The following is a 17,208-nucleotide window of genomic DNA, read 5'->3' on the forward strand; positions in this document are numbered from 1 at the left end:
GTGTATAAACAAATACTCCAGGTGGGCTAGAAGACAGCCTCTTGCCTGATACTGTATGATTGCATTCTGTCTATACTTTAATAGTTAGGTAACATAATTAATATCTTTTAAATATGCAATGGAATTGATAGCATAGTAGTTTTCTACTCACATGGTATGAAACCTGAAATGCTGCCTAACCTATACATCTCATGATCCAGTAGCATAAGCCATTTGGAATGGAGGGAGCTGATAGCACTTTAGTGATTATTTGCTTAGAGCATAGGTACAGTTTTGCTACTGTACAATTTCTTAAGCAATCCAACCATCATTTGAATACTTAGGTGACTAAAATGTACCCTAGATTGAAAAGCAGGTTGTGTCAACAGCATGTAGTTTTCTGATTTGAGCTTTAGTGGTGTATATTTTATCTGTGTTAAAGAAGACATGTTTCTTCAATCCCTTTCTCTTTCAGCTGTTAATTAATATGTATTACCTCTCTGTAAAATGTATTACCTCTCTGTAAATAAGTTTGTGAATCGTAACTATCTTGAGTATGAGCTAAGCAGTTTCCTAATTTGCTCATTTGGTGATGAATCTTGCATCTCCTTGCATCCAGTTTGAAAACCTTTCATGGCCATCACCTTCCCACCCTGGTGTTAGAGGAGAGTCAAACCACCAGGCCAGAGCTCATGTCTTATGCACTGCAAGCAGCCTGTGAGCAGCTGAGAACAGTGGGAGGTCAATGAGTGCTGTTCCTCCACTTCATTTTCCTTCAAATAAATTTTAAAAAACCCACCCAAACAAAAACAAAACAAAACAAAACAAAAAAACAAAACAAAAAAACCCAAAAACAAACAAAAAAATAAATGTTAGCCAGAATTTTCCAAGGAGTACAGGAGCAATTTTCAGGTGAACCATAAAGGCTTTTATGCAGTGCTGTTTTAAAGGAGATATTTATGATTGACTTTGTTTGGGCCAAAGGTCTTACTAAGTATTATGGGAAATGCAAACTTCAGTTATCAGTGGTTTACATATGTTTGTGTACTGACATTTGCACTAGAATGAGAAGGGGAGCTTTCCTATAAAACCCGCTTTGACTAGGCAGTTGAAATCTATGAAGGAAGTACGTTGCTGGACATGTACCGGCTCCAGCTTGCCTCTACTGTGGAACAGCAGGGGTAGTACAGATCACATCCTCTCTGGGCAACAACACAGAGCTCAGGTCAGCACACACATGTAGAACTGGCACAGTACGTAGTTTGTGCCTCGTAAGAAGTGCACTACTGCCTGCATCCCAGATAACTGCTTTGGCCATCCATGTGTGGCACCTCACTGTTTTGTAGACTTGTTCATGTTTGGCCTTTGAAACATTTTAATGGTGTGTTATAGATCACTTTCCAAAAATAAGTTTTTGGAAATATTCTTCAAGAAGAGCTCTGAAATAAACATGTAATTTATGCTTTACAGGTTAGTATCCACCATCTTATAGATGTAGTGACATTACGGTTAGGAAGGTTGGTCCCTTAAAGGCAATGATTTAAAAAGGGATGATCGGAAGGAACTGAAGAGATTTTAAAGAGTACCTTTTTTGCTAGAAATGGTTTTATATTGCCGGTACATCTCTAACTGTCCCTATGATGTCACCTACCAGAGAGGAATGCAACAGGTACAGTCCAGAAGTCTCTGAAAATAGTTTGCTAAAAAGTAAACACATTTTATTGAGTGCTGTCAGGGTGCTCACTGCAGTGTAGTGTGACAGAAGAGAGGATGTGAAATTCCAATCACAATTAAATGAATTGGATTTTTCATCTTTGATTTAACTGGAGGAATTGTAGTTTCACTCATCAGTGTGGGATTTACTGGGCAGAGTTAAGTCTTCTCAGAACAGTGCATGCTCCCAATCACATCATGTAGCAACAATAGCATCTGCTGACATCCAGCCCAGTTTATGATCTGTTGTAGGCATTTTGATGATTTTCAGGGTATAGCTCAGTACTGACTGTTTGACTTTCATTCATGCTAAAACACAGTAGGTGCAAAGCTGTAGTCATAACTGTAAGATCATGCAAAACAACTCTTCTCTGTATTCTGCCCCTTTAGTACTGCAGGGAAAGTGTTCAGACCCAATGAAGAAGATACTCTTTGTGATATCTTGGGCTGATTAAGGACTATGGTTGATGGGCTCCAAAGGAAGACATTTTTGCCAAAGAAATAGTATAGACCTAAGCTTTAGTAAATAAGTACATATGAACTAAAAGGTTTTTATTGTCATTTAAACAGGTATGTGTGGTGGACAGCTGAATATTCCCCTGACAGAGTAAAGAGGGTCTGGCAGAGAGACAGAAATTTTACAGGGTTATTAGATCCTCCATGAATGACAATTTCTGCCTCAAAGCATCAGCAGAATTATGCAACATACTAATTAGAGATCGCTATATTAAGCAACCTGTCCATTTAAATACTGAAAGTTTTCAAAATGGATAATGAGACCACATGTGTAAGGATTTCCAAGAGTGCTGTTATGATCTGTGCTTGAGAAGAGGCCAGAGTGGAGGCATTGTAAGATTAAGCAACTTCCTTGGAGTTATGTAGAAAGAGACTTAAAATTTCAATGGATTTGTCTCCAGATAGCAAGAGCTTTAAATTAAAGATTGTATTTTTCACACTTGTTTAGTTATTCAGAGTGGCCACTGATGGTAAATGTGGTAGGCTCTCAGATGGGCACTGGAAATTGTGATGCTAAAGATAATGGATTGCTTACAGCCACATATAGAATCAGTGCTAGATGCAAGAACAACAAGGGAAGGAAAGGCCAAGGGTTTTCTTCCATATGCAGAATTGGCTTCAAGACAAATGAGCAATGATTGGGTCAGTACCTCATGTGTCTTATGTAGCTGATGTGACTCAGATGCCTGGCATAGCAGACAGTAAACTATGCTGATACTGCCTGAAACGTCCCCTTCCCTTTTAATCTTGTTTGTTTTTAGAAGTCAACAGTTGCCTGCTGACAGTAACAGTCGGCTTAAATATTTGGTCTTGATGTCGAATCTCAAATTGTTCATGCATATCCAGGATCCAGTGCCCCATTACTGCCAGCATTATGTATTTTGGTGAATGCAGAATGGCATCGAGGAATCAAAATGGGAGAAAAAAATAATCACTGCAGCTTTCTTCACTGAGTAACTGTTAATGCTAAAAACTGTTAAACACATTAAAATCCCATTTAGCAAATAGCAGAATGTAATGAAAATTGGAACAATTCAGTGCGTACAAATGTGAGATAATACTGAGACGATTATTTCTGTGTGTTAGTGCTTCTCTTCATTCCAAGATCTGTGCTGAGAGGGAACTAGCTGTAGTTCAAAGGATAAATAAACCTTGGCCTTTTACTAGTATCTTGTTTCTTAATTTACAGATTTTTGTCCTTAAATTGTTAGATTTTTTTTTTTTTTTTTTTTATGGTTAGAGTCATCTCCATTTGATATTTAATATCATAGAGCTTGGTTATCTTATTGTAAGGAAAACTCAAAAGTATGATTGCAAAATAAGCTTACAGCAATGGAGCAAAGGGGAAATAATGATGTGAGATCTTATTAAAGATCTGAATAGAAACATGCATCCTTCTCTTAAAATAGTTTGAAAAACCTTTTACAGAGGTCCTGCTATCACCAAATTTGAATCCATTTTCTGACTGCATAATATGCAGTGGTAGTCCCTCCAAAGTCCAGTCATATCCCTAATGATAGTAAAATTTCTGTTTTTCTGAAGCTCCCACCCTACTTTAGGAAATCTTCCTTTTTCCCCCCTTAACTTTCATGTTTGTCTTATTGAGAGTAGTCATAAAATTGAGTGGGAAAATATCCTGTCTTAACCTTTTCTACAGCTGCTTCAGTAATAACAAAATATTTTTCTTGGATGTTTTCGTATCCAAGGTCATCCAAATAATTTTCAGGATTTTTTGGCAGTCAAAAGATAAATGACTTAGTATGGAGGAAAAAGGTTTGTTTTACAATTTCGAAAGAAAATTTATTATTTTTTAACAAAATACCTGTCATGGTAGAAAGGTATTTTCTGCTGAAAAAGACTTCAAAAAGAAGCTTTTCAGGTAGCTCTAGTAATCAAACACTCTATTGAGATTGGTGGGTGAAAACAGAAGTCATTGAGACTCTATCATGCCTTAATGTTCTTTCTGAATTCTTATAAAAATTTAATCCTCAAATCCCAATGTATTTCCCCAAATGGAAACTGTAGAGGTAAACTACATCAGTTTCACGTATTACCTGTAAGATTATCAAAGGACTTTTGTTGTCTTTCTCATCATACTTGTATTTTTTCAAAATAAAAATCATGTTCCGTGTTTGGCTAAACAAAGGCTGTTTAGCCAAGGTCTAACATTTACTTTTTAAGGGCGATTGCGCATGGAACAGAAAATTCTTCAACTCTGTCTTCTCTGTCATTGGGGAAACCAGGGTATGTGGTAGGGTACCTCATTTTTCTTTATGGTACATACCTTTTTCTTTCATACACAAAATACTTAGATCCTCCTGGACAGACCTGAAATCTTTTTCAGAGGTCAGATTTCCAGAATAGAAATACCCTATAACAAAAAACCTTGTAATATTTTAGAAAGCTCAAGTAATGGTTTATAAATTTTGAAGACACTGCTTAGTTTCAAATTTGCTATATAGATGACTGCAATGAAAGTTGGCTCATGTGGCTTGCAGGCCAGGAATAGCCTTCCTGGTACAGTGCTGTGAGACTTTTTAAATCTATTTTTATCAATGTGTTTCTGACCATAGTCTCCCTCACATGATGGACAAAAATAGTAACAAGCCTACAGATGTGTAGTTCAGGAAGAAATAGATGAGTATGAAAACCTCCTCATTTTTGAAACAGGAAAACAGAAACAAGCCACTAAATGTCACAATAAATATTCTGTTTGTTGCATCCAGCTACACATCTACTTCTGCCTAATTTGCTATTTTAACTGTTTCATTTCTGTTACATCCAGGCTAAGAAGTGTTAGCATTGAAGCTGCTGACCACACTTCAGCTGGGAGAAAGGTGGCATCTGCAGTGGAGTTATGTGACTGTCCCCTGGGGTATGATGGTACCTCATGTGAGGTGAGTATCATGATGGAGTCTAGATCAATTGTGCTGACATTGTGATAGTTGTAAGCAATCAGTGGCCCTGTGTTTGTAGAAAATACTAAGAGAGCTGTCCATTCCTATTAGGAATTTGGTATGGCTTGTTTAGTTACCTTTATTTCTAGGTGGTGGTTCACTATATTTGAAAATATTTGAAATCTGAAGTTTTACACCTCTCTGGTGGTTTCTAAGTTATGAAAAGACATTTCTTATAATAAATAGAAAATGAACGCATTATTCGTACTCTTCAGCCAATTGATATTACATATGCATGAAACTATCACAATCAGAAGGAAAATACCAGTTATCTGATCTGTACACAATAAAGCCAGATCAAATTGTATGAGTTAATGTAGTGGAGTTTCCTCTTATTTTCTTAGGGCTTTGCCATTTGCCTTGGAGTCTTTGAGGATTGTGTGTGTTCTTGTGAGGATTGTTTCACTTTAGTTTGGTTCTATAACAGATAATAACATACACACATGCTCAGAAAATACCCACTTTCCTAACAAATTCATTAGTTCACGCAGAATGTGTTCATACAAGTGTACATATGATTAACTAGCTCACATTGGCATAGCTTGAGGTATATAGAAGCCAACAAAAAATTCTTCAGAAGCTTTGCCTTTAAGGAAATAGTTTCAAACACCAAGATGCTCTGCTTCACAAAACTACAAACAGCATGCCATTTACACAGGCACTCTAGGCATTTGCTTGTCAACTCTCTTTTTCTTTAAATTTTTCCATGCTTGTATGTGATATTTAGGGCTTTAGAGTCTACTTTCATGTCAAAAGTGGTTTCTTGTAGCTGGAGCTAGATAAATTAATGTAGAAAGAAGGCCTGAAGGAATTAATGGATATTCCTATCACTTCCAAAATGGTACAGTCAAAAAAAAACTGGAGAAGAGCATTGCCTACCTTCACTGAGAAACAATTTTGAAGTCTGACCATTGTCTGTCTGTTCAATTATCTGAATTAAAAAGTGGGATGAAATGTCATTGTGCTTCACACTTTGAGTTGTCCACTTTTTCTCTCAATTCAGATTTATGTGTGATTTCCTAGATAGTAGTTGGAAAGGCCCTAATAGCAGATGTTTCAGTATCTAGTTGTAGAAACTGAAGGACTTGGGTAGAATTCCTACCTTGGTGTTGCCGATATTCTCCGTCCAACATCGTGTCCTTCAAGGCTAAACCTTTTCCTCAATTCAAAATAGTCCCTGAAATTTTGATATACACTTAAGATCATATTCCACAATAGAAAGTACATGTATAGATAGATGCAAATTTGAAGTCTCTATGCACATTAGTGGTCACAAACATTCTTTGATTCTTGCTGCGGCTAAGTGCCTCTGAAGGCAAAGAAAATGTGATAGGCTTCTTCATGAACACACTTTTTCTGCTTCCCTCCACTGAATTTCACAGCATGTTGGACAGCTATGGATAGGCCATTTGACAAAGCTGGCCTATCTGACAATAACAGTGATAGAGTTAAAAGTTTTGGTTTCCATGCCTTTATTCACTGAATTAATTTCTCAGGAGTCTTGTAGCGTGATACACATTGAACAGTTACGGTTGATAGAAAAAAATAGGGAAATATTTTGATGTTCTGAGTAGCAAGGACAAACAAGAAAAAAAAAACCAACAGTGAAGTTTTAGATTTCCATACAAACTAGCAGTTGAGAAAGTATGGAAAAATAAATTGAGAACGTGTATTTCTTTAGAATACTATACTGTTACATTTGTGTCTTCTGAATACTTTTGGCCTTGTCCAACACTTTGCTTCTTCCGGTTTCAACCTAGCAGAATTTTTTTTTTATTGATTTTGTGGAGGTTTTCAGTTCTCTTCTTCATTTAAGTTAATGTGTGTGTGTTTCCTGCATAATGATGTTATGGTACCTGGCATAGATGCTGCAGCACTAAAACCAGCCATTATTTACTTATTTTCTTGATGTGAAAACTTTGACACAATCAATCTTCAGACGACAACCAATCCCATTAAAAATATACTGTCTCTTGTGAGATTGTTCCATTACACAAATTTGGAATTTGTTTTCTACAACATTCTAGCCAAATAAAATTTTATGGTTTTGCTAGTATATCTGAGAAATGAGCACAGAATTTCATGAGCATGGGTAAAGCAGATCAAGTTTTAAATTTCAAATACCAATTGGACAAATTTGTGATAGTTAGATTGCTCTACTCGTGTGAATCTCAATGGCCTTTATTTGTCAACATCCTCATATTTAATTACTTTCCCCCACCAGATTTGTTCCCTTTATATCTATTCTTTTACTTCCACTGTGGAGGAAGTTGTGTTTGACTCGCATCACTATGATGGTCAAGAACTTTCCCAGCTTCTGAATGTTACATCATTTCTTTTGTTAATATCCCAATCTATGATCTTTTATTTTAGTTTTGTTCTAAGCCTTGCAGTTGATAATCTGTGTCTAAACCCTTAGAATTAGTGACTTTTGGAGCCTTACTTTGTACGGGATCATGTGCACGAGATCACTGTTTTCAGAATCACTGAAAGAGGGAAAAGATTTCTAGATTTACACAGAAACAGCTTAGGTAGCTGCATCTCATGCTACAAGGCTGAGGGGGGAAGGCAATTTCTTTTACCCCATTTTTCGTTTTTGGGTTTTATAACTCTGAATTTAAAATTTTAGTATTTATGGGGTTTGTTGGGAATGTCTAACCAAGAATGAAAAAAAAGGAAAAATAAGGCTAATGTTTCAGGTTTTGGATTTTTATTTTTTTTTTTTTAAGAATCATTAAAATTCATCTTCAAATTACTTTCATGTTTTGCAGGAGTAAGACAAAAAGGGACATTGTCTTTCTTTTTATAAAGGAGAATCATCTTGATCCCTTTTTTGAAGGTGTATGTGAAGGGGAAGGGGTTTTCTTCATTAAATGATACTTTTAGTATTCTTTCACCTCAAAACTTTCTTTTTGTATTAGCCAGGTGCTTTTGAAGGTCAACACTCCGTCATGAACATTTTTATTTTATGCAAAATCCTTGGATCACATGAGCACTCTTATTGAAGAAAGACAATTTGCAAAAACTATAAAGCCATTTGTGAGATATATAGTAAGGAAGACTGCTGCTTGACGTCTTATTATAAAGAAATGGAATAGGTGAATTTTTGCTGATGAATCACAGTTGTACGATGTCACCTTTCCTAAGAAAAGACTGTCCATGCATTTAATATCGATCTGGATCTAACATTTAAAAAAAATTAAAAATCAGAGCACTTTCTTAAAAGGAAATTACTATACTTTATATGTAAGAAGCACAATTTGTAAATGAAAGGATGTCTTTGGTTTTAGCCTGTGCTTTAATTCCAAATAGTCTTTTGTTAGACTCCAAACAAGAAAGACTAAATGTTATTTTCATTGCCCTTTGCAGCTGAACTTCTGAGAAGGTTTTTGTTGTTTTGGGATTTTCTTCCCTCTTTCTCACTCCTTCAGCATTTTGCCTTCTGTCTATTTTTCAATCTGTACCTCTTGCTTTGATGCTGTCATATTTCAGTTCTTCATTTCTCTGCTTTATTTTACCATTTCAGAAAAATGTTCAAGTTAAGGATTCCTCTAATCTCACACCTGCCAATAAGGTTAAGGTCAGTGCAAAGCTATAGCACCAGGAAGAACAACTTTCTAGAGAAATGATGGTATTTATTAATTTGACAAGTATGTTTTTGTGTGTGCAAGTATAAAAAAAATAATTTTTAAATCCCATTCCTTTCTTTGTTCAAGTGAAACTTTAATTTTTTATGTAATTTATCTTGCAGTCTTGCTGGCCTCGACACAGGCGCGTGAATGGCACAATTTTTGGTGGAGTCTGTGAACCATGTACATGCTTTGGTCATGCAGAATCGTGTGACGATATCACAGGAGAGTGCCTGGTAAGTGTCACTACAGGAAACTGACTGAACATGTCCAACATCAATTCAATACATCTCTGCAATTGAATTAAGGACCTCTGAGACCTGAAATACTCAAGAAGAAAAAAAGCCATCTCTTAACAGACAAGATCTTCATGTTGAACTGTTGCTGAAGTTAAGGATCCCCTCATACCAAGACATAGTAGCTTCTACAGTTAAACAAAAGGAATTTTTTGTTCACATAGGATTTATGTTTTGAAATAGAATCAATAGCGTAAGGTATGGCATGCAGAAAGCAGAAAATATTTCAATATTCTTCCATGCAAGATTTATCTCCCCTTCCCATACATCTCCTGCAGCATATTCAATTTATAGTATGTGGCAGATAACTTTGTAAATTCTGTTCTATTATGACAAGAAGATACTGCTAAAGGCTTCCTTCATCTAAATTATTACTAAACCTTGAAGAAACAATAAATTGTACTTTAGAAAAATAAAAGCATACAATTTAGTTAATTTTTTTTTTTCTTATAAGCTATGGAGATTTTATGTAGTTACCTACTAATTCAGCAATTAAGTCTGTGATATTATCCATAACAAGACTAACAGCACACCACTATTTCCAGCCTATTCAGTAGCCTTTTGGAATGGGTAAATTATGCTGAGTAGACTTTTCTGATTAACTTGGGCATTTTTAGTTTTATATTGTCTGACATAGCATGAAGCTTGAAACAACATGTCTCATTTCATTAGTCTTGCAGAAATAGAATTTAAGCCAGTGCCAGTTTAGTGGGATATCATTCTCTCATTTACCTGCAGATTTTCAAGTAGACTTTGTATTGTGCATGTTTCTAAATGTTCCCTCTTACTTCCTTAAGAAAAAGCTGCTAGGAAAAATTAAAATACAGGCTTTTTTCAATATAATTTGACACTTAGAATTATCACTCTTCTTCCTGTTTTGCCCATAGAAAATGTTTAATTGCAATGCAGTGCAAAAAAAGATATCCTTAATGTGTGGATCAGTGAATTTTTCAAATTACTTTTTCATGAATAGAAGCTTAAAATTATTCTCAATTTAATTATACTGTAAGGCTTAAAGATGTGCCTAGGATGAAAAATACATTTGACACGACGGTCATGTTTTGAAACCTTCCCTATATACAATGAAAATGTTTATCACCAGGGTGATATGGAAAGATACAATTTATTGCATTAATGACCATAGCCTCCAACTATGATGTCTATAACATCAGGGTGGGATAAAATCAGTTACAGAAAAGAAAGGGAAGGGAGAATCCTGTTTAAGATGTATCAGAACAATTAACTATTTTGCTTAGGGGTGCATAGCCAGATGTGAGTTCTGAAGTTGCTTGGTTCTCTGCCTTCCAGTTTTAGCCCTTTCACAAGTTTCCCTTCTTTTTTGCCTGTAGCACCAGCCTGGATATGAGAAAAGGCCATATAGTTGCATACTGTAATGTTTTTGCACTTTTCAGCTGAACTACTGACTGAGACAGTAAAGCTCCCCCTTCTGTTGTTTCAAGGCTGCTGGTGTAAAGGTAACAGCACTGACAAGGAAGTGGAAAATAACCAGTTGAAAATGTACTTTAATCTATATGCGCTATCAAGCATTCTGTATTTTATGAGCTCTGTCTGAGCTTATAGTAGATCATGCTATAAAGAAGAGGCATGCAGGGAGCCTAAAATCAGTTCTGGATTTTCTTGCAGCTTACTTTGAAAACACTGTAAGTGAAGTTAGATCGGTTAGTATCCATGCAGGCTATTAAATGCTGCTATTCACTTTGGATCATAAGTCTTTTGAAGTGAAAGAGAGAGAAGTCTGAATGCTGAAAAAGAGAAATGTTTCACATCAAAGGCATTCTTTCTATTGAGGTTTACACAGCCTTTTGGCCTCCTTATTATTATTCATGGTGTTTTTTCAGTAATACAACAGGCAATTTAGGCACCTAATTTACTGATATGACACTTCTTTTTGCTCTTCCTTAGCTTTGAAATGTAGTTGAAAAGCAGCTGAAATATGTTTTTGACTCATGATAAAAGCTCAAATCATCTGCTTCGACATAAGCCTGTATAAAAAGCTCATTTTACTGCATATCTTGCAGTAACCTGCAAGGCCTTTGATCCCCACAGCAACCATATAGAGAGCTGCATGATACATCATTCTCATTACCATTGTGATATACATAACTGCTTTAGTACATAGGGCAGGTTCTAACATTCAGAAATACTCTTTTGTAGTGTTACACATACACATTTTTACAGTAGCTTTAAGAAGCTGGGTAAATCTAAACCCTGGAAGAAGCAAACACATTTCAGGGTGTTTAATTCATTGCAGGATACTACATTCCTATGACTAAGCCCGGAGAAAGCAGATCTTCTTCCCTAAGATGTGCTCAAATTGCTAAGTGGGCAGTCCCCAGTGGCATCCATTTTTGTATTTTATTCTTTTGTGTATAAACAGCATATGCCATGTAGATTGAAGTCAATGTCAGAGCTAGTGGACAAGTGCTTTAGACAGTGTTCATCACAGAAGCGATAAAATGTCTCCACCTCTCTTCATATACGCAGTACACATACACATAGTAAAAAAAAAATCCTAAATTAAATGCAGTATAGGTTATACCACAGGTGAAAAACACACGAAGCCTCTGTGGCATCTTGATTGCATTTGTAACACCAGAAAGGGAATTGTTCATGTAGTCTTGACATTATGGTAGTTTTAAAATGCTTCCAAAGATGTAATACCATTGTATAGTCTAGATGGCTGGGGAATATACTAAAATAGGCATCCAGGCTTACCCTTTGCCTTCTTCAGCTGGCCTAAATGAGTAGCTTCCCTGCTTGTCTTTGTGACAGATACCCTGAGAAAGGGCAGCAATATGCCAAAGGCACTATTTTGAACTCACACTCAGTCATACTCCCTGATTAAAGTTTTATTTTAATCACTAGCCTCCTATTCAGGCTGTTCCTTTACATTCATATGTATTCGGTTGCATATGCAGCTAAGCAGGAGTTGGTTTTGGTGTGAATTTAGGGCTCCTTGATGTGGGCCATAAAGATGTTAATTTGGTTTCTTCCAGTGGGGAGAGCTGACTCAGTAAAAAATGGTGGAAAACACGCTCTCAACATCAGCAATAAAGTCTTTGGGCTACAAGGTTTGAGTCGTACATAAAATTCTGGACAAAAATAATTTTCACATTCTTACTTCCTCAGAGGTTGCCTAAGTGAAGTTTTATGGTGTTTGGAAATAAAAGAGGTCCAGAAAATTGATGCATTCAGGATAGTTTGAGATCCTGGAACTTGAAAGCATCTCATTCCTGGCCGCAAAGTCTATGGATCTATGGAACAAGGCATTGATTTTACCAAAACCACTCTATCACTGTGTTGGAACAAACTATATTTTGAAGGGAATAGATCAATGTGTTGGAAAAAACTGTATTTCTAAAGTAATAAAAAGAAAGCCTATGTAATGTACTGAGCACGTTAGGGACAGTTGATCATGATCATCTTTATACCCAGACTTATGACACAGAAAAATAATTAAATGATCCTACAAACATGAAATTAAGACTTCATAGGCTTAAGCATGTTTTTAGGAAATAATCATAGTATAATTAGATATTGCTCAAACTAGATGATGTTCAGAACTGTTGCTGTATATTTGGCAAGTGTAAAAATTAGATTCAACCAATTGATATAAAGAAAACAATTTTTTCATGAGTTCTGATAATGTCTTTATAAGGCTAATAACTCATCTACTTCAGTAATTACAGTGATCTCTAAATCTGGCAAATTAGTACAAAGTTTAATGCACCACTGAACAGAACAGGCAAATTATGTCACATGTACATACTACATAATCCTTGTTCTTTGTCCTGCAAAATTGGGCCTGGGTCAGGGAGAAAATTATAGGACCATACAAGATTATAATTTCTCAGCTAAAGTCTAACATATACATAGTGCAATACATGCTCAGATTTTGATACATGTGTGGGGGTTTTTTTTTGTTTTGAATTTATTATTTCATGCTGAGTAAGCTGATACAGAGATTTGGATTGAGGAGAATTAGACACAGTACATGGAAGCAACTGACGTTAGAGTTTCAGAAAATAATTCATCAAAGAGAAGGTCAGCTCTTTGTAATGTGAGGTTTTTTTCCTACAAAATGGAAGATATTGGGGTTTTTATTTTAAAGAAAGCAGAAGCTTCAAATACCACTCTGTAAGAGATGCATGGTTTTAAAATAGTGTGTTAGCTCCTCTCACTTCAATAACATCTTTGACATATAAGCTGTTCATATTCTTCAAAAACATTAAGATATGTCTGTGGTTATTTAAAGCCAAACTTAACACAAAAGACGAATCCATTATTTTTCAGAAAAAGTACAAATAATTTGACATGATGCCTTAAAAAAGTTGAATTGCAAAGGACTTTTCTTTTGAAACACTTAAATTATTTTTGTCACATCTTTCAAAAGTGTATCTTCATGTTCCCAGCTACTTTTTCAGTATGACCAGTAGATGCTTTTTGACTGACGGCACTTGAAGTAACAATCAAGTGAACTTAAATGAACTAATGAATTAGAATTTAACCCTGCGGATGGTTCTAAAGCCATAATGAACTAATGAATTAGAATTAACCCCTGGGGATGGTTCTAAAGCCATAATGAACTAATGAATTAGAATTTACCCCTGCGGATGGTTCTCCAGCCATAATTTTATTTGACTTACTCTCATTAGTTGGTATTAGCTCACAATCTACTAAATAGGTGAAAATATTATATTGTGACTAATGCTTTCATTTCAAAGATTTGCTGATTGTATACAAAAGCAGCAAGAATGCACCCTTTAAAACAGCAAACAGCATTTCTGGAGACAGGTGCTTTTTGATTGAGAAGGGTATTCGTAGAATCATAAAATGGTTAGGGTTGGAAAGGACTTTAAGATCATCTAGTTCCAGCCACACACTAGACCATGTTCAGGTGTTTCTTCAGCTGCCCAAATGTATGGTACTGGCTATGCAGAGCACAAGGAAAAAAATGTTACACAAATCATTTTAATCCTGGAAAGTCGTGAAGAAGAAATCAGTGTTCCTTAGAATAGTGCAATTTTCTTTATCCTTATTAAGGATACATTATGTCTCTCAGTCTGTAAGTCTGTTAAATATCAGTCAGTACCATATGCATGACTTATTAAAATGGGAAAACAATTTTTAAGTGTTCTTAAAAATGTTTAAAGTTAAAATGTAAGTTTGGAAATATCTACACCTTTCAAAAAAACAGAACAAGACAAAAGAAAAAAAAATCAGCCCATAGAACCCTCAAGAATTCTTATGCAGCCGATTCTAGATTTGATCTGGCCCATTGTCTAAATCAGGTCAGAACACACACCATTAAATAAAACCTCCCTCCTGGTTTACATTGTGGCCTTTTCAAGTTGCCTTATGCTTTTTCAATACATACCCAAACACATCAAGTTGGCATTTAAGAGCCAAAAAAATTTCTCCTGCTTTCTCTGTTTTTACACTGTAAAAGGGCTACACTTGGGTATCTTGTGGCAAATAACGGTGAATAGTGTGGTGTGCCAAAAATGTGGTAAAAATGAAGAAAGAGTTTAGTTTAAAAACTAATTTGCTGAGCCTATCATGGATCCTGCCAAATCAGTTAGAATTTCTAGATCTTATATAGTGAGGGGGGAAGAAGAGTTGAAGAGGTAGTCTTTAAAGCTTGGTTCTTACATATCACCATGGGAAGCCTATTCTCAGAGGACCAATTTCCATTCCACCAAAAGATCATTTAATTTGAGATTAGCCAAAGGTTATATACAAATATGCAGATCTAGTGCTGTCAGTTTTATGTTGGATTTTTCATATGCTCAGATAAACTGTCTCTCGTATTATGAAAGGCAGTCACATAGAGGAACACAAATTGCTGGATAAGGCCCTATATACAGTATACTCGTCCTTGTTTCCACTCATAACATAGAGCCTGGATGCTATTCTAGGAAACATGTATTAATGAATTAATTCAGGCTTTGCTGTGTTCACAAATGTATTTAGTATACTGCTAGCCATATACGTCGTAAAATGAGCTAAAGCATTTAAGACATGAAATGTAATAATCTATTTTTTATAAATTACGTAGTCTGGGCTATATTTCTGGGATAAACATCTGAAAACTGTCACAAAATATGGCTTCTTGTAAGACTGCAATACTAAACCTGTTTTGTGCTGCTCTGAAGGCTGGTGTTCTTTAAGCAAGCTAAAACAATAGTGCAGCTGTTGTATGGTGGATAGATTAAGGTTGGCAGTTAAATATTCTTTACGTTTTATATAAAGAAAAATTACCCAAAACCCCACAAAATACCTCATGCAGATGAAGCACTCACTGTAGCAGCTAACCTCTAAAACTGTTTCTCGAACAGCAGTAGAAGATTAGAACATATACTGCAGACCTCTTGCAATCCTGTTGAGAGGATGGGTAGGTGAATGACCTTTGAGGACTTTCCATATATAAGTTCTCTAATTGCAAATTTTTGCTTTTCGTTTTCTGTTTAGGACTGCAAACACAACACAGGTGGTTCATATTGTGATAGATGTCTTCCTGGCTTCTATGGTGACCCTACTAAAGGAACAGCTGAAGATTGTTTGTTGTGTGCTTGCCCCCTAAATATACCTTCCAACAAGTAAGATGCATATTTATTGTGTATTACACTTTTTTACTTATTAAGTTGCATATCTTTTTGATTTTTAGTTTTGCATGCGCACTTGAGAGATTTTTTTTTTTCTGTTTTATTCAATAGTATGTTCTGCAATACAAACTTCTGTTTTTTTATATAATTGTAAGGAGTGCTTAGCTTCACAGAGAGGTAAAGGTCAAGAAAAAGACTGGGTGAGACTAAGCTAGAAAGAACAACACAGATTTTGGATGACTGTTCTTTGTATCAAAAACTAGTATTTGTTTTTCTGTCTTCCTTAAGAGTCTTCTAGTTTTAAAACTAAATTTACAAATTTGACATGTGAGGTTTTTTTAATAACTTAAAATCAATTCATGTTGATCAAATAGTGATTTCTTCTGCTTTAATTTTCCTTTTCTTCTGGTCAACATTCATTTGATTCATTTGGAGTCTGAATTCAGCTTTAGATCTTGCAAGTGAATATATTTTGTCAGCATATGTTGGAAAACTCACTATAAATTTGTTTTATTAAATAAAAAGAATAGTGAAAAACTAATCAAAACTCTGCTCTAAGAACAAATGTTTCCTTCATTACAAAAGCTTGTATGTGCTACTTGCTACCTATAATTTAATAGACTCAGTAGCTTGAGTATTTTTTCACTGGCCTTGTCTCAGTACCTGGAAAATAACAATATGAAAATCATTTGACATGATGTAGTTGAAGAAAATTGTTCTGAGTCTTGTTTGGTTATCTTTTCTTGTGTATATAAAAATACTGGCATTTAGGAGTATCAGTTCAAATTAGTGTGTTTGGTTTGTGCCATCCAGCATGGCTTCAGAGAAAAGGAGCCCTGGTGCAAGTAGCACATGTCCAGATTACGTAGAAGAGGTGCTGTGGTGCAACACATACAACAGCAGCTCAAGAAGATCAGGAACTGTTCAGTATGTCTGAAATGTTTGCAATGATAACTAATGCTTGCCCAAATTTCAACACAAATTGGATGTGGCTCCCTTCTGAAAAGAATTACTATCAGTCCATATATGCATTTCAGAAGGATAGTAGGATTGTACTGAAAAACTGTAATCTACTCACAGAGGCTGCCTCATTCCAAGCTCTTCATGCAGCTTTAAAGCTTTAAGTTTAGGTGGCTATAGGAGCTGACAAAGGCAGTGGAGTAATTTTCTTTTTTTCTTCCTTTAGCCTTGCACCTTCTATTTTGCCCCATTTTTCTTGAAACAGAAGTCAGATTCCGTCTATGAGAGGCACTTTACTATTTAAGAGTATAAAGAGCATTTCTTAAGGTTTACAGGGGAAAATGCATGGCTACCACTGGCTGAGAGAGAGCTCTGCAAGATGCAAGTAAAGAAGAGAACATAATCTGAGTGGCAGTGTGCCAACAATAAGGCACAGGTGAACCAGATTCTGCTTTTAAGTGGTTCAGGCTAATGCTGTTGCCTGACCAGTGGATAGTGGCACTGTCATTTTAAAATTGCACTGATCTGGGCA

The 17,208-nt window shown here is 35.7% G+C and overlaps 1 protein-coding gene across 1 annotated transcript in view; it reads left to right on the plus strand.

Moving 5' to 3' along the window:
* The window catches only part of LOC104406102 (laminin subunit alpha-2-like), a gene marked incomplete at its 5' end in the record, with an annotated part of 129,938 nt that overhangs the window by 65,139 nt on the left and 47,591 nt on the right, over positions 1-17,208 (plus strand). Inside the window, 3 exons of the mRNA XM_010014993.1 lie at positions 4,994-5,105; positions 8,917-9,030; positions 15,583-15,710. Of these exons, the coding sequence (XP_010013295.1) occupies positions 4,994-5,105; positions 8,917-9,030; positions 15,583-15,710 (354 nt within the window). The remainder of the gene's footprint in view (positions 1-4,993; positions 5,106-8,916; positions 9,031-15,582; positions 15,711-17,208) is intronic.

The sequence above is a fragment of the Nestor notabilis genome, unplaced genomic scaffold, assembly GCF_000696875.1.
Source record: "Nestor notabilis isolate BGI_N333 unplaced genomic scaffold, ASM69687v1 scaffold5860, whole genome shotgun sequence".
Taxonomy (NCBI): domain Eukaryota; kingdom Metazoa; phylum Chordata; class Aves; order Psittaciformes; family Psittacidae; genus Nestor; species Nestor notabilis.